Source organism: Bacillus rossius, chromosome 7 (assembly GCF_032445375.1).
Source record: "Bacillus rossius redtenbacheri isolate Brsri chromosome 7, Brsri_v3, whole genome shotgun sequence".
Lineage (NCBI taxonomy): Eukaryota > Metazoa > Arthropoda > Insecta > Phasmatodea > Bacillidae > Bacillus > Bacillus rossius.
In genome coordinates, this window is record NC_086335.1 from 14,821,432 (window position 1) to 14,840,376 (window position 18,945).

General features: G+C 32.5%; 1 protein-coding gene across 1 annotated transcript in view; it reads left to right on the forward strand.

Annotated features, from left to right (window-relative positions):
• Positions 1-18,945, forward strand: part of LOC134533686 (sodium-coupled monocarboxylate transporter 1-like) — an 86,955-nt gene that overhangs the window by 33,183 nt on the left and 34,827 nt on the right. Inside the window, exons 6-8 of the mRNA XM_063371243.1 lie at positions 3,386-3,540; positions 8,367-8,507; positions 10,042-10,150. Coding sequence (XP_063227313.1) covers positions 3,386-3,540; positions 8,367-8,507; positions 10,042-10,150 — 405 coding nt within the window. The remainder of the gene's footprint in view (positions 1-3,385; positions 3,541-8,366; positions 8,508-10,041; positions 10,151-18,945) is intronic.

Below are 18,945 nucleotides of genomic sequence, written 5' to 3' on the forward strand. Positions count from 1 at the left end.
AATTCAGTTATTATTTATTTAATTTTAGTTGTTTATCACTAAATTATTAGTTTATGAATATTTTTTAATATAATGCTGGGTATTCTCTGTGGCAGTTTGGCTTCAAAATTAATTTCAGCAGGAGTATATGATAGCCGGTCCTATCGCTGGGTGTTGGTAAGGATTGATGTTTGTCAACCGCCATCTTGGAATGTGACGTTACGACGGCCAGCTTGATTGATCATGACCTTGACCTTCAAAATTTGCCAAAAACTGTCAAAAAATGACCCAAATTTCCCCTAAAACTTCCAGCTACGAGAAAAAAATCCCGCCAAAATAAAAATAAAAAATTAAAATTTTACCTAATTTGGGGGAATCTTTCTTGTTTTGAGGGGAAATTTACCATTTAAATTCACAAAAATTCAATAATTCGAAACTCTGAAAGCCTCAAAGACTTTTACCTTTGAAAAAAAACAAAATTTATAACAACGGTTTTAATTCCTCATCGATAAGCCTCCCTAAGCAGCCGAGGCCATGATCTTGAACATTATCATTTATTTATTGACCAACAATTTGGAAAAAATTAAAAAAAATGTAAAAAAATAAATGGTTTACTATAAACGTAGCACTATTCGTTAAACAAATCGGCTTGGATTCTAGAACGCTCCACTTTTCGTTACACACGCCAGAATTAGAATTACGTCATAGTTGCACTTTTAGGTACGGCAGCCTATTTATAAGCTGTAAATATTATTCGAATTTAACATAATTGTTTTATTTAGAATTTAAATTGTGTAGCAATATTTTAATAAAAAGGCATTTTGAAAATCATCCGCCATATTGAAATTCCTTATTTTTTATGCTAGAAATTCGGAAAAAATTTTAAATTAAAAAGAACATTTGGGTTAAATTTTAATAAAAATACTTTCCTCGTTCATTTAGACCTTGGTTAAAATCCATTACAAATGGCGACTGATCCTTCTTCCAGGGAAGCCACCGGCAGGCTGACCTCCCACCACTAATGCCAAGACAGATATTACGCCAGCCAGTATGACGTCACTGCAGCCATCTTGGATTCGTCATATTTTTGACTGGTGGAGGCCGCCAAATCATTATCGTCTGCAAGAGGCCGCTGTTGCCATATTAGTCAAATTTTTACCTGCTAGAGTGCAGGAATCATTAACACCTTGGCATCCGCCATCTTCAAATTCTATTGTTTTTTTACGAACTAGAAGCGTTTCTCTTTCTTTACAGTTTTCTTAGAAGGCGGAGCGAGACCTCTGCATGCCTTGGCATGTGAGTTCAGGCCAGTTATACATGACAGTCGGTAGCCAGCCACGTCGAGTTGGTTGTCCTGGAACGTGCACGTCCAATCAGTGATATTCCAATCCTGGATATTCCTGACGCGAATCTGCTATTATTCTCCGAGTGCTTTCGGTTATTCCTGAAGAAAAAAAATCCCTGCGTGTATTCTTTTTCGTACTTAGACACGTAATATTATTCAGAATTTAGTTTAATTTCTGAATTTCTCTTACTAAATATGGAATAACATATTTTTATCCGGCAGATTTCTGGAAAAAAACCAAATTATTGCTCAGGACGATTACTATGTCTTGAGACAGTTGAGAAAAGCTAACATTTAAGACGAACTTCTTTCTCCTTAATGTCTAGCGATGCCCTCCTTCTCTTACTATTGAAAAAGAGCATCATCCCACATGAAAGAGCGACTGGCTGCACAGCAACGCATGTTGCGTCAACTGTAGAAAGAATCGACTCTACTTGCAAAAATTTGTTTGCATGAGATAAATTAATACTCGCTGCTGAATAGAGCTATTGTAGCTAGTTGCCATATTGTAGACTCGATATCTTGCAGCCCGGTAGCCTTGTATCCTTGTAGCCTTGTAGCCTTGTAGCTCTGTAGTCTCGTGGCCTGTTGCAATATAGCTTCTCGTAACTTCATAGCCTCTTAGTTTCGTAGCTAGATAGAGCTTCGTAGATTCGTAGTCTCACTGTATTGTTGTCTTTTAGTCGTAGTACTGTAGCCTAAAAATTTCGTAGCTTCGTAGTCTCGTAGCCTCGTAAATTCTTATTCTCATACCTTCTATCACAGTTAAAAATATTTGTTATAATGTTTGCCAATGTCGGCACTTAAAACGACTTAATAAAAGTTTTTTTAAACAAGTAAACAAAGTTTTTTTCCCTAAAAAAATACGAAGCCTTACAATTCTTGTAATAAAATTTGGATAAAAAATCCAGCAGAGTCAATGATAATTGTAGCCGTAATTAAAAATAAAATAAATTTTAACATTCCTACAGATCCTATTCTATTACTGAAAGGGGGAAAAAACTTTAATACAATGTGTAATGCACGGATAGCTTATTCTGCAGTTTTAAAATTTCTAGATGTGAGTAGTTACATTATTTCAATTTTATACTTCACTAATGTTTATTAAATCATAATTTATTGCTACTTTATTTAGTTCTAATATTTTTGTTGCACTAACTTTCAATTTACAATTCAAACAGTTGCTTTCAAATTAGTTTTTTATAGCAAGTATTTACACTGAGATAATGATGAAATCAAGTACTTGATAACAATTTGTAAACATGAAGTCATTTTTACCTAACTCTTTTATATAATATAATTAAATCTAATATATATATATATAAATATATATATGGCCTAGCTAATTTACCAGCGCTTCGCTCAGGAAGTCTACAGAAAACACACTGCTCATAAGGCCCTCTATTTTTTTATCTTGTGGGTACGCCACTGTTGCACCTGCAACCAAAAATAAAATAAATCAGATTTTGAAAATAAAATAATTCATTATAACTAAAGTAAAAAGGAGGGAATGCAAACAAAAGACGCCATTTTTTTAAGGTATTTAAAAACACATTTATTTAACCAATATTGTGTCGATATGATGGCAGATATAATTACATAAAACTTGAATAGGATCCTAAAGTAAATGAGGTATATACAATGCCAACGTTGATACCGTGGAGACGAAGAAATCATTGCCAAAAATGCTACGGCCATTGCAATTGAGATAATTTGGAAAACGAAACCCAAAATCGCTAAAAAAAAAGAAGTTAATAATAAAGAAGGAAAATTAATATTTGGAAAAATTGCTTCGACGTGCAACGAACCCCTCCGGAGAATTTGTGATTAATATACATTAAAATACGTTTCTCTGCTTCTTTATGAACTATTAACCTACTTTATTTTTCTGACAAACATATTAAAGAAACTAAATTTATTTAAAAAAATATTTTACTTATCAAAAATGTGTGTGTTATATTATTTTTTAATTAGTATTTAGCTTTATTAACTTAACCTCATTTACAATAAACAAAACAATTTTAACTTGTACTTTACAAAAATGTTGTGTTTGTTTTGCAGGGTGGTCTAAAAGCTGTCGTCTGGACAGATTTCTTACAGGCCTTTGTAACAGTTGGCTCTTGTTTTGCTGTCATAATTCTTGGAATCATGAACGTCGGTGGCCTTGGGGCCGTGTTCGAAAGAAGCAACGAAGGAGGCAGAACAGAAATTTTCAAGTAATATGTCACTACCATAACTTATTCTTCTTATATAACGTTAGATATTTATTAAAGTGTTTGCGTCATGAGTAGCCTATCATGTGTATTTTAAAATGGCATTTGCGATTTATTCTCTGACATGATTGATCAAGCAATAAAATAAAATGTTTTTTGAAATGTTTAGCATCTAAAATTGTACTTAAATAAACCATATTGCCATCTATAAGAACAAATCAGTGCTTAGGAAAAAATGTAAGCCAAATAATAGTGAAAAAATTAATATCAATCAAATAAAATAAAAATTTAATACGATAATGGCAACATCTGCAAAAAAATATTCAAAACATATATTTTGTTTGTTTGTTACATAGTTTACATTTTTTGATAAACAAATGTTTATTTACTAAAGATTTGCAAAAACATGCTTAACATTTAAAATAGAAAATAATAATAAAAGAGACTGGTTTTCTAAGATTCAAATAAATTACAAATAAAAATGTCATAAAAGTTGTCCAAATTTTAACCAAAATATTTAAAAAAATTTAAACTCAAATATTTTAATAATTTAAGGTAATTAAAACAAGCATTTTTGCTATGCCTAGCCATTTTTCGAAACAATTTTTGTAATCATAATATAATATTTTGTTTGGGTCCTGCTAAAAGATTTTTTTAAGTACTGGTAATGCGTTTCGTAAGTAGGCTTACTCTGTTGCTCGAGGTACAAATTATGTTATAAAATTACTTGTGTATTCTATCAAAATATGCTGAATGAAACATCTTAACTTTAGTTAAAATTGTAGAGAAAATCGTATCAAATTTAAAATCATTTTTTTATGAGAATGTTTCAGTAAGCTTTATTCACAAACAAACGAAACACTAACGATTGTAAGCCATTATTATTTTTAAAACTGCGTAAAAAATAATTCTCAAGTATTAGCTTCTTTAAAATAAATAAAATCACGTTTAAATATTACGATTCTCCAAATTATATACGAGCATATAATTAAATGAAAGAGTTAATTACACTACACATGAAATATTGGTTAACATGAAAAAAAAAAATCTAATAAAAACTAGAAAAGGCAACTGTTTCGAAAAACATGTAGCGAAGTGCAAGAATAAAAATAAATTTCAATAGAATACTTCCAATGACTTCTCGATACCCTGTGTTTAATACTGATCAACAGTTTTCACATTCAATTGGGTTCTAACAGTTAATTCTATTTTACGAATATATTTGGTTGGCAGTGAAACATAGGACATACTTGTAATAGGGATTAAAAAAAAAAACTTTAGTTTACCCTCTAGGATCTCCTTAAGCATAAACCATAAACCCGAAGGTTGATTACGCCGAAACAGTATTATTTTTACAATTTCAGCTCCTGCTGAAAAAAAAGTAAAACACCTCAGTATTCACTGCCACAGAGGAATAAAACGGTATCAGTGTCAGAAAGTCTTATTTCACACACCATCGAACCTAACATTGTAAAGATTTCGTAAAAAAGTATTTTAATTTGTGGATTAAGTTACATAAGAAATTTCAGATAAATATAAAACTGCGAATTATTCAAAGGTTGACTTTTAACATGACCGTTATAAACTAAACCTCTTTTTTTAAATATAACTTCAATTAGAATCATTTGCAAAAAGAGTGGTTTAGTTTATTAAAGTATCTTTATATTTTTGCGAAAACGTTTTACAGTTTATATTTGCCGATATTTTGTTCATCATACGTGTTTGTTCATGGGAAGTAACGGCAATGTTTTATTTAAATTCTTCTTTGAATAATAGAATATTCTTAGCGATGTTCACTTGTTTCAAAAATACTTGTACTCAAACTAATTTTCTCAGAACACATTGAAAACGGATAGGGCTATAAAGAATTCTGTGAAGGTTGGGAACAACAAATAATATATATTTTTATGTTTATATATAAATCATTTTTAGACCTACTTTTATTGCGTTAAAATCACTAAAAGGTAATTTTTTCTGTAATACACATTTAAGAATTTAAATAAATACCATGTTTTTAAATGGAAAATATGTGTTTAAAGTATTTCCCAAATTTTATATAAAAAACGCCAAATTATCCTGTAACTGTATTTCTATGTTCCCAAGATGTTAAAAATTTTAAAGCAATCAAAGTTTTTTTTTACTATTAGGCTACTAATAAAAATGTTCTAATATATTTGTCTTGTATCAAGAAGGAATAAAAATTATTCCGTAAAAATTAACCATTAGCGGCACAAAAATGAAAAGTAAGTCATTCGATTTTGTTAATTAACGGACTAAAACCTAAGAATTTGTAAGGCATGGAATTTCTCGTCACTGAGATCCACAGGCCTAAAAACCTCTTATTGCTCCCACCTGATTGGCTGACACATGAGGCGAGTGTTATGGTTACGTAACAGCAAGGGCGAGTTGTGACAATAGTGAAGGAAGAAGATGTTATTAATATATACGTGGTTACAATGTTAAGCAAGCAACGCTTAAGCACTATCCTTGAAGACAGTTGTATCATTTCCTCTGGGTTAGCAATAACTTAACTGAAAAACATTGTACATTTTTAAACGAAAATTATATTTTCATTCATTAATCCGGTGGTTTTAATCTTTCCACTTCTCCCTGTGGATATAAATCATAGTCGTAGATACTTTGTAATTCTAAGCATGGAGTTAGAAACTGTCATGAAATAGCATGCGGTAAACTAAAGAATACTTAAAGTTAATTGTTACCTCACCATCAATTTATTTTATAACATCGCAGGAATAGTGCTTAACCACGTCTGTAGATGGTTAGTAAGTATATGTTAGACTTTCTGTCTTTAAAGCTGTTAAATTAATAAAACACAGTCCTTTATAACTGTTTTTACAGTGCAAATACTACATCTTACTCAGTGGCGTAGCGTGGGTGGGGCGGAGGGGGCGGCCCGCCCCGGGCGGCAGCCCGCGGGGGCGGGTCGCCGGTGAAGCGGGTTGAGATCTGATCTATGATTCATTCATTACATGTGTCAGACACACTATAATGTTCCATTTTTATCTAACATTTTGCGCACCAACTATTTTTTAATATTTATTTAAAAGAAAAACTGCGAAATCACTGACAGAGCTCTTTATAACGTTTGTTTGTTTACATACGAACGGCAACATCGCATCACGCCGCGCCGCCCGGCGCGCGCGAGCCGAGTTGAGCGGCACTCCTTATTATGTTAATTACTCATACAAAATCTTTTGTTTCACGCGTCAGCCCGTGTCGATGCCTCTCTTTCGCACTCATTGAATTTAGTACTACGCATTGTACTGTAAAGTTTGACCTTATCCCAGGGCAAACCAAACAACTTCCGCGAACCGGGACACAGTAAAACTCCTATATTGCCCCGTACCGCGAGCGCAGGTAAACCTAAAAAAATATTAAAACCCAAACTAATAGCAGGCTTAAAAAATACTAATAAGGTTGCGAACAGTGAGAGGAGGCAGCAAGTTAAAAAGACGCAAAATTTATATGACAACATTTAATAAATATATATATATCATAAAATCGTTTCATCACAAATCGGCGCATCCATCATAAAATACCTACCCTATTACTACTTATAAAAATAGCTATATAATAATACTAAAAAAAATACTTTAACAATTCCCCGAAAAAATTATAATTTGATCATATACTTCGGAGCTCCAAAAATTAAATATAATTACCAAAAAGGCATTAAAAATATATAAGAACATGTTAATACAAATACAAATACAAATATAGATACGCACCGGGCGTATCACCGCTGTAAATACTAATTAACATAGGCGAAATCTAGCAAAAAATTGACACACCTTAACATGCAAATAAATATACCAAAAATTTAGCAAATTACAAATTATGGGTTTACAAGCCCTTCTCAGTTAAATCATTTTCTAACGGTCGACGCCTTTTTTCTTCTAGGTCTGGCAGGGATTGGGTGAATTACGCTGAACGTAAAATCCCAGTTTCAGTTTTATTAGTCCGTTAATTTAAATCCCAAAAATCCACAAATTATAGTTTCGCACCAGGGGTCTAAAGGGTCAACGGGGCAGTGGCACAATTACCTCAGATCTACTTTGAGCTCCGCTAGACTATAAACTTGGCTATATTGTCGATTGAACAAGAATTGGCTGCTAATATTGATTTTGACAAAGTTATTTCTGACTTCGCTGCTCATAAGGCCCGTAGAATCCGCTTGTAAAACCACTCATCCTATTTTAACTTCAATAAAAGGTACCTCATTGCATGTGAAATTTAATTTTAACTAAGCACCTATAGAATGGGGGCGGCAAAATGGGTCTCCCGCCCCAGGCGCCGAGATGGCACGCTACGCCACTGATCTTACTCAATGTTATGGGTGGGCTCGAAATCATGGTGCAGGCCATCAACTGGACAATAGAGCTGTATCAGGAAGTGACCGTGTAGTGGTGAATGCATGGCCACTCCGAGTGCTACAGTCATTTAGTTTGACTTACAAAGTCTAGAAGTAGACGGAATAGGCACGTTCCCCTGCCTCTGTGGCTTAGAAGACTGTTAGTAGGACTGTGTGAAATGATTACACAGTGTGTTTATAGGGGAATGAAGAAGGGATGAGAATGAAGGGAAGAAACTCGCAAGTTAAAATTTCAATTACCTAGTCTTAATAGCCGCAAGCGGTTGAATTAGTGAAAAAAACTACCTACATGATGAAATTTAGAATCCATGATATTGGCATTACCATAGAGTTTGTTAGCTTGTTAAACTATTCGATGTAAACAAAAATATTTATGTTAAAGGACCAAATTGAGGTGTTTCAAAATGATTTTGACGGTTCTTTTTTTTCTGATCAGCTTGGACCCAAGCCCATTCGCGAGAAACACCTTCTGGACCGTGACCATAGGGATGACATTTCTGTGGCTCAGTCAGTGCGGGATCAACCAAGGGATGGTGCAGAAGTTCATCGCGTTGCCGTCCATAACGAACGCAAGAAGGTAATTGATTATTTACATGCATAAGATTTTAAAAAAGGGGGTTTCTGTAAAGTCGGTTAACGGACGATAATTTTACGTGATAACGTCATAAGAAAACATTGATGAAAAATTGCATACTTTTAAATTTTCAAATATTATTCACAGTTTTTGCACATTTAATTAAAATTATTTGTTTAAATATAATCACGAACAATTATTTCTAGAAATAAAGTGAAATAAAATCAATGTCAATAAATTGTTAATTTGAAATGCGAAATTGGACAAATAAATAAAAAAAAAATTGCTGCCTTTAAAAAGCCCGCCTTAACCTGCTTGATATTATAGAAGATTTCATGCACGGTGGTTGGCCGGTTATTGCACGCTCGGTTCAGGTGGAACGTGACAATGAGTCATACTTTTTCGTGCGTGCAGCCGGCGTTCATAGATTTATAAGACGTTAACCCGTCAAAAATCTTATCATTTGGAATTAATTTTGAATGGTTTTCTTTACACTTTATAGAACCTTGCATAGTAAAGATAACAGTTTAGTAAATATTATTTACGGAATGAACCGTAAGTATAAAATAAGAGCTTCTGCGTTTTTTCTAAACCGAGGAATAATTACATTTAGGTACGTAAAGTTGTTTAATTATCAATATTAATTTATACATTAGTATTTTATTTTATTATTTCTTCTGCCCCTGCTATTTAATCACAGGGTTTCATGACTAAGCAGATGCCGAGAACATGGTTGAAACCCACTTTTTCAAGACGAAGGTAATCTATTCATTGTCTGATAAATGCAAAGCTATGAGAACAATGAAACATTTGTACCGACGTCATGAAGACAAGACTCGATATGGTCACAAGTAGCTGGTAAAAAAATATATTTTAATTCAGTTGTAGTAATATAAATAATTAATTTAATAGATTATATTTAATGAGTAAATGTTATTTTTAAATGTGTATTTGATAGTGAATTCCTTTGTGTCAATTTTTTCAGTAGTAGTATTTTCGTTGTAACGTGTATGATTGCTTGGAAATTTCCGTCAACACTTCACATTTGATTTTTTTCGTTTGTTTTTATTTCCTTTTTTTCATTACTTTTCATATTTATGGATTTTTATTTGTATTGGTTTTTTATTTGTATAGCGTCCGCCTATTTTGGACTGCATCTGTTGGTCTGTGCTTAATAAATTCATGAATAAATGCATAAAAACGTATAAAATATATAAATTTGGGTTACAATCAGGATCTGCTTGGCTATTAAATACTTAATAGCAAACATATTCATATAAATATTTATTTTAAAATTTTAAAAAAGTTATGAATAAATACTTTTTGTGATTTATTGTAGAATATAAAACTACATAAAATTAAATAAAACTAAATATTTTGTACATAAGACATTTTTTTAATATTTGATAATATCAGAGTACTTTATTAAATTTATCTGCTCTTCCTGATAGTAAATAAGCAATTTTTGATATCCTTGAAGTTGAAAAATATTTGCTTAACAAACAATTTCAGTTTAACAATATTTAAAATGTTCCAGGTCTCTCATAATATTCTGTATTGGATACATGTCAATGAAAGCAATAAGCTGTTTCATCGGTCTTCTGATTTACGCGTCGTACTACAACTGTGATCCGATACAAACAAAGGTATGTGTAACATCAAAAACAATTTTTATTTTTAAAAGGGTGAGTGAACGATTCACATGTACCTTTATTGAAGACTTTAAACTGTTTTTTTTTCCGCTTCAGTTTATGAATGTGAATATCATTAAGCCATCGTTAGAGAATTATCAGTGTCATTAAGTTAAACCTGTGCTACCCACAGGGTTTAAGCAAAACTATTATATATTGATAAATAAATACCTACAGAGTGTAAATAAAAAGAAAAAAAAACACTATACTCTGTTTTAAAAAAATATAGTGAAAAAAATATTTTTCTACCGCATAAAAATCAGCTATATACAAACTAATATCTAACTGCAGCATGTTTTAAAATTGTAATTAATTGGTATTTTATGAGAAATAAAAATAAATGTTAATGACCATACCGTTTAGTGCATTTCGTGTTATTTAACATATCAAAGTGACATGGCTGTCACGGTTAATAAAAGATGTAGATGTTAGACATTCACATTTTGATATGCCTCTATATCTGCCTCAAAAATTTCAGATGTAAAAATAATTTTACTATTTGCAATATTTCTAAGCAGTTATTTGAATTATCAAATTGTTTTGAATTTTAACTATGTATTTTAAAAAAAGAGATGCCTGAAAAAAATTAAAGCATCATCTGCTCACTAGAGAACTTTGAATGCATAATCCTACGTGCAACCAATTATTTTAAAGGGCGCATATCAATATTTAATTTAGACAATTTTCCGATGTTTTATGTATTTCAGAATTATAAATTTTACAAAATTTTGCAAGTGAAACCCAGCACACAAGCTTAAAAATATTATGTATGTATATATAATATATATATTATCAGAATATCGAATTAAGTTTTAAATTTGCTCTATCTATATAATAATGTTATCATAAATGTTATTACATAAAATATAACTACATTAAAAAAAATTAGAACAGGAAATTGACTATCTGAATTCAGCATTAAGATCTTCAACATCTGAAACAGCAGTGTACATTTAAAGAACCGAAGCGTTTCTGACATGCATTATTTTTTCATTGGATTTCGTAATTTCCAACCGTCATCTTTGTTTACATATTTTCAGGGCCATATTGGATAATGTTTTTCCGACCACAAATGTATTACGTCATTTCCGACCACTAGCTTCGATGAAATAAATCTTAACCAACATCTTGGATTGCGTCATTTCTGGCCACCATCTAGAACTTAATCATATCCAGCCACCATATGGAATTACATTACCACTGACGGTTGAAGCGGCTTGAAGATTAGAAGTTCGGATTTTCTCATAACTGTTATACAACCGCCATTTTGAAAATAGATCTTTCATACTATCATTTATGCTATACAACCGAAATTTTGGATTCAATTTGATCGTGCTCACCCATTGGATGACAAATCAACTTCCTATTATGTTACCACCCCCATTTTGGATTAAATCATCAATTTTCCCTTATGACATCAACACCGCATTCTTAGATTTAATAATCTCATGCTCTTTCATTCCACTTCTTTGCAGCCATCTTGGATTAAATGTAAATCTTAATTTGCTAATTATTACTCTCATACAGAATCTATCTTGGATTATGTCATCACTACCTTTGACCTAAGCCATCACCACCGTCTACCTTGTACAACATCATGTGACCTATGAACCATTTCATCTCGTAATGAATCACTTATTAATTTTACCAATGAGTAATCTGTAATAACTTATATATTTTTATTCTCTTTTATTCAAAACACATTTTTTTTTATATAATCATAAACTATATATTTACATTTGATTATTTTTTCTAGCTTCAAGAGTTTATGTATAGCCTATTATTCGTTTTCGGTAGATTTTGAAGAAATGCTTCCTATCGTAGCCTTTACAATGGTACGAATTACATAAACGCTAATGCATGCTATAGGGGGGACCGGGGATGGTTGTAACACGAGGTAGGTTGTAACAGACGACATAGTTCGTTCAGGTCTCAACAGAGCGCAGCTGTCTCTACATCAAGCGACGTGCCTGTTCATGAGTCAGTTTATACCTACGTGACTGTCAACGCCCTACGCAGGAGAATACGTTCGCCACATCAAATAATTTGATTTTTTTAAAGGTAAGTGAATTACATCTTTCATCGAACTTACGTTCCCGTTTTTTGTGTAATGCAGCAATGATGATGTTTAAAATACGTTGTCGGATGACGTAATTGTGCTTTACAAATACCTGCCTCTATCTTCCAAATGTTTTGAAAAGTTCTGTTCACACAGGGTTTTTTCGGTAATGGTGTCGTGTGGGGCAGGTTGTAACAATGAATTATCTTTGTTACAACCTGCCCCGGCCCCTCTGGTGTAACAATGCAACACACATGATGTTTTTTCGTTATTTAAAGTTAATTTTAATACATTTTAGTGAATATATATTTTCCAACAGCATATTGGAAATAAATGTATGGGAATAAATCAGTTATATTCTATGTTTAAAATGTTTGAATGATATTATTTTTCTATTGGTAGATGAGAAATCCCAAGAGGAAAATTGATCGCGGCAAGGCCACGATTGAAACACTTACACAGGCTGCCCAAGATAATGTGTCTTTGCTGCCTAATCCAGAGATGAAAACTTCAGTTGACGGGTATTCTAGGCCAATGGCCACTTCACCTAGGTCTACTTCAGTTATTGTGTCTTCTTTGCCGTCAACACCAGTAAGACTGTCTACATCATCTGGTTCTGAAGTGATAACATCAAAACGTAAATTTTCTCCTGAAAAAGTGCTACCATTTCCTAAATCGGTATCAAGGAAAACAGCAAGGAAGAGGATTGAGCGTAAGAGTGCTGTGTTAACAGATACTCCTGAGAAGCAAGCTATCGAAAATTAATACAAGAAAAGAAAAATTTCCAAGAACGAACACATAGAAAAGATGTAGAAAGTTACTGCAAGAGCACACTTGAAAAAAAGAATAACGAAGGATATTTAAATAACTTCATCTGAAGAGGAAGATTATGATGAAGCTTGTTTGTGTTTAGTCTGCATAGAACCATTTTCAAAAAGCAAACCTGGGGAGGAGTGGGTACGATGTTTGGACTGCAAGCAATGGGCTCATTTTCAATGTGCGAAGAAGTCCAAGCGGTATATATGTCTCAACTGCATGTCAGATGGAATATCCGAGTAAGAAGTGCCTAGTAAAATTTTTGCAGAAGCATTATTATTAAATTTTTTTCTTTGTTTTCATTGTAATATTTTATTTAGCTATATTTGTATTTTCATTGATATATTTAAAGTGAAATCCCATGAGTTTATAATTGAAATATACCTTGTGTATTATTAATATATATGCATCAGACATAGAAAGTGTTTTTCTGACGAATTATGTCAATATTAAAATTCTGTTTTATAGGGTAGGCCTAAATTTTGAAATGTTTTTGTTAAATACGGATTTTTTAAATGTATTTTAAGCAAATATTTCCTTGATGTGTGTTTTGAACATCATCCCTTTGTTTAGATATTATCCATGTTACTTTCATGTAGTCAGCCTTTATTTGATTAAAATTCATTGTCTTAATGTGCTGTAACAACCAACCCCAAGTACTGTTACTATCAACCCCGCCGTGGGGATGGTTGTAACATTCTGCCTCCACATAGTTTTCACAAATTTTTGTAAGTTGTATCACTTAAGATACTTTTTATCTGCTATCAAACGTAAATAACATTACCGTTTTTCTATTTCCATGACTTGTTTGACTAAAACTCAAAAAAACTTTGTAGTTATTTGTCATCAAAGTTGAAATGTTACAACCATCCCCGGTCTACTTATAGATCCCAAAACCATCGTCAACTCAAAGGTTTGTATAAAAATCAGTCCAATCTGATAAATATAATAAAGTAATGGAATATCTCGGGTAAGTTCGTTAATGAGCAATATCCGACCAAAGGGGTAGAAATAAGGGAAGGTTTTTTGAATAACAGATAAACCGTTTTAACTCCCATAATATGATGAATATCGCTTCCGTTTGAACGTATCATAACACGTATGAATAATATCAACATCTTTTGAAAAATACTTTTTGATACGACAAATCATAAAAGCAGGGGGTGGATAAAACCAGGGTTGGAGGACAAAAAAAATTCTTAATTTTCTTATTACGGACAGAATAGAATCCATTCAATGTTGTTTAGTAAATAATCATTTTATCTAACAATTTGTCTAAAACTATTTTGGATTGGACAAACAATTATTGCTGCAAAGGTATTGAAAAAGGGGTAGAATGAAAGGAAATTCATATAATCCGTACCATAAACACTTAAATACGTTCTTATTTCTTGTGAAATCTTATTATATTATATTAATAACTATAGTTAGAAATAACTTTTCAAACGACCAACCATTACTGAAAGGGGTGGAAAATAACAGGAGTTGAATAAAAAAAAATCATAACTCCCTTAATATGCACACTATTAAATATATTCAAATTGTTTGTAAACCACATAAATATTGTCTAAAACCTTTAGCTGCAACAATTTTTAATACTGCTTAGCGTAACTGCAAGGGGCAAAAAAAAAAAAAAAACAAAGGTTAGAGGAAAATAAAATATAACTCCCTTATTAGAAACCACCTCGAATACTCTCAATTTTTTTTGTAAATCTTATAATTATTAACTAAAACTTTTTTAAAAAGGTATTTTTGTTAAAAACAACATTCCTGCAAGGGTTCAAAGAAACAGTGGTATATATAAAATTAAAATCTTATTTTCCTCCCATAAAAACTATTAAATCCATTCTTATTTATTGTGAATCCATAAAAGATTATTTAAATTTCATCCAAAATTATATTTTATACTACCAGCCATTACGGCAAGGGATTGATAATAAAAGGGTAGAAGGACAAAACATACTAAAATAACACTCTTAATTAAATACACTGTCAAATCCAAATAAATTCTCTTGGTAAACCTTATACAAATTATCTAAAACCTTTGTGTGAAACAATTTCAGATACAACCAACCATTGCTGATAAGGGTGAAATAAACAGGTTGTTAAAGGACAAAAAAATCCTAGCTTCCTTTTTACGTACTTAGTAAAATATTTATTTATTATTAAGTATTTAAATAATCATATAAATCTTTGGTTTGAAACAATTATCGATAAAAGGAACCATTTCTACAAGAGACTGAAAAGTCAAGGGATAAAATGAAGAAATAAATAAATAAAACTTCTGTACATAGTAAACTATTTAATCAATTATTATTTATTAAAAAGTTATCAAATATTGTCAATATTTGTCTTCAGTAAATTCTTATATAACCAAAGTAGAATAGGCATTGGGTTCATGGGTGCGGAGCCGGAGCCACCGCAAACTTCATAGTTACACATTGCATTACGGTCGCCATTTTGGATTGTAACATCGGGTGGCAATCTTGGATAACCTTGAACTTGACCTTTGACATTGAAGACCCTGGCGGCCATTTGGTTTTCCCGCCATTTTGCATCCACTATTTGGTTTTTATGACATTTTATCTTCTAGAAAATACCGCTATCTTTGAATCGAAATCCCCAATCGCAAACATTGCACTTTTCGTTATTGCCACCATCTTGAGAGTCTGTAATTTTTAGTATAGAAAATTGGGGAAATATTTAAAAATTAATAAAAAATAATTAATAAAATTGTTACATAAATTATTCCGCAATTTTGAGAATTGTACTCCATATTGAAAATCCCTATCTTTTTGGCCAAATATTTGGGCAAAATTTTTAAAATTAATAAAAATTTACTTAATTAAATTTTAATTAAAAATGTGCCCATGCCTTTCAGGCCTTGGTTGAAACCTGACGAGGGCAATCGATTCAAAATGGCGATAGATCCTTCCTGCACTGAAGCCACCGGCAGAGTGACCTCCCAACACTAATTTTATTACATCAGCTAGTATGACATCATGGCGGCCATCTTGTTTTCTTCAGATGGAGGCTACTGTCTTGGATACAACATATTGTTTTTGTCTGCTAGTGGGCACGGTCACCATATTAGTTTAATTTTTACCCGCTTGAGTGCAGTTATTATTTATTGCCATGGCGTCCATCATCTTGGAATCTCTTATCTTGAAAATCTGTAATTTATAAGCTTGAAAACCGGGAAAAATTCCAAAATTATAAAAAAAATCACGTGTTAAAATCATGACTTATAGGATCGGTTCTTTGTGAGGTTTGATTCCAGGCAGTTAATAGATGATTAAATGTATAATTTATATATTTAACAGTTTGTAGACCAGTATACAATAACTAAAAAAACCATAAATTTCACATGAAACATCAGAACAGAGAAGGAGATAGCACACTACAAGTGCCAGTCACTCATTCGGTAATGACCTTGTAATCGATACCTGCCCACCAACTTTGTATTTTTTTGTAGTGTCGAGTGGTCGTCCACCTGGCCGCTCGCTCGAGGCACGCAACGCAGCGAACATCATGGCAATACAAAAAAACATGGTTGAAATCATAAAATAGTTAATGTAAAGTACTTGTTGGAATGGCTTTAAAGTACGAAAAACGGAAAGAGTGTAGAAAATAAGCCTGTGAATGTAACATTTACGCACTGAAAAAATTGTTTTAGTGCATTCACCAGAGTCGAACCCAAGCCAAATAACACAAAAGACATCACCACGTAAAAAAAGTAACATAAAATCTTCATACAACAAAGTGTCTTAGAAACAAGAGGTCATGTACAAAGTCAGGCGTAGACCATGCGTCTCCGAACCACGAGGTCAATAAAGATCTGACTGAAAACATAACTTTGCACATTTAACGAAATGACACACATTCCACAAAGAATAGAGCATGAAATAAACACAATGGACACGCATTGATCACACAAAATACACACCAGACATACAATGGACTGTCGCCATTAGGCTTGGCTACTGGGCCTACTAAAGGCGACAACTCCCGCACCCGGCCTCGGTTCACTTCCAAAACGCACAACATAACGGGAACTTTGCGTCAAAAGCCATAACTTCATGTAAAACGCAACCCATGCTAATGGGGACACATAAATCAATAATATTAAATTTAACAGCACTGTGAAACCAAAGCAAGTAGCTTCATGAATTAAATACAATACCCAAATAATAATACATATATGTCTTAACATGAATTAATTTACGCATTTCCAAAAAACACAATGATTGCAAAACGGCAAATTATAGTAATACTGACTTTTCACGTGGCCATGAACTAAATATATATTAAAATAAAAATAAAATTGGAAACTATATTTAAATAATTTATCTCATTAACCTTCATGCATAATTTTACGCACGAGAAAATCCAGTGCGTGTTTCTCGTTTTCGTCCTTTTCCAAATAGTACCTACTCAAAAATACACTTACTTAAATCTATTACATAATATTTTAAAAAATCATATATTCGAGCTTGCTTTATACTAAATTAGGCTAACACATTTTTGTTAAAAATAATGACTTTATTTGATAAACAATCTTAAATAATTCAATATAAAAAAATTCCAATAAAATATTAACATTATTTGGCCGTTAAAAAATGTATATAGCTCGGACAGTCTTCGCTGCATACTCAAGTGTATAGTCAAACGCGGGGGTGACGTCAGCAACTGTACACTGGGTCTTTAAACGGATATATTATATGACTCTAGTTTTTGTTATGTATTCTCTACACTAACCTTGTATGAAAATAAACTTATACTATGCAACATTTTTTTAAAATATTAATCGAAGGAACATCCTTCGTAACTAAGATAGTCATTTCACACATCTTCGCACCATGCAAAATCTCCGTCAACCAAATATAGTTGTAAGTGGCCACTTACTTGTTTTTCTGCAGGGCATCCAAACCAGATAATGACTAGCTTAGTTATATAATGCCAAGGTGTATCTTGTTATTACGGCACACCTTAATACACACACGCGTTCCGTTCCGACGAACCGCATGTGACAGGCAGTTACAAGGATAGTTTCTTCCTTGTGTTCCGTTGCACAAACACTCGCGTAAATTATACACACTCAACTTTCAATTCTTGTCGAACCATATTTTCTTAAACATAAAATTCCGTGACTTTGTAAATTTGGCGCGGCAGCCCGCCGACGTGCACCGTCTCGTTGCCCGCACGGAACTACTTACACACCAACAGCTGTAATGTCTGGCGTCACACCCCCTCTCTCGCTGACGTCACGGCCACAAGCCATATATTCAGTCTTATGTAGTTTATACATTATATTTAGACCTAAAAACATTAAAATATTCGTCGAACATCGTACATTGAAATAATATCAACAAAATCATAAATATTAATTTTCATGCAAATTATTGCATTTGGCCTGCGAGAAAAGTGCAATACACTAACGTTTCTTGTAAACCTCAATAAAAAATAAACAAACGTTAGGTCAAAGGTCAAGGACATCCAAGATGGCCTACGTGACGTCACAAATCCAAGATGGCGGTCGACTTTAGGCTCCACGCCCTGAACCCTGGCGCCGGAATCCCCAATTAATACTGCTGACATGTCTGGTTAATCAAATGTTATACATAACTGACTCTAAAAACTCTGTCGAGGCATGTAAAGGACTCACTTCGCCTTCTAAGAAGACTGTAATTATCGAGAAACGCTAGTAATTTACTTGTTTGTATTTGAAGAATTTATATAATAAAGTTTTTATTTTAATTTGTGTTGCTTTATTCCTCGAACCAGTAATCTTTATTATAATTTTAATTAAATTAGTATGCTTTTAACTAAACTTAATTTTTTGTATTGACCAAGGCTCAAACGAAGGACAGTAATC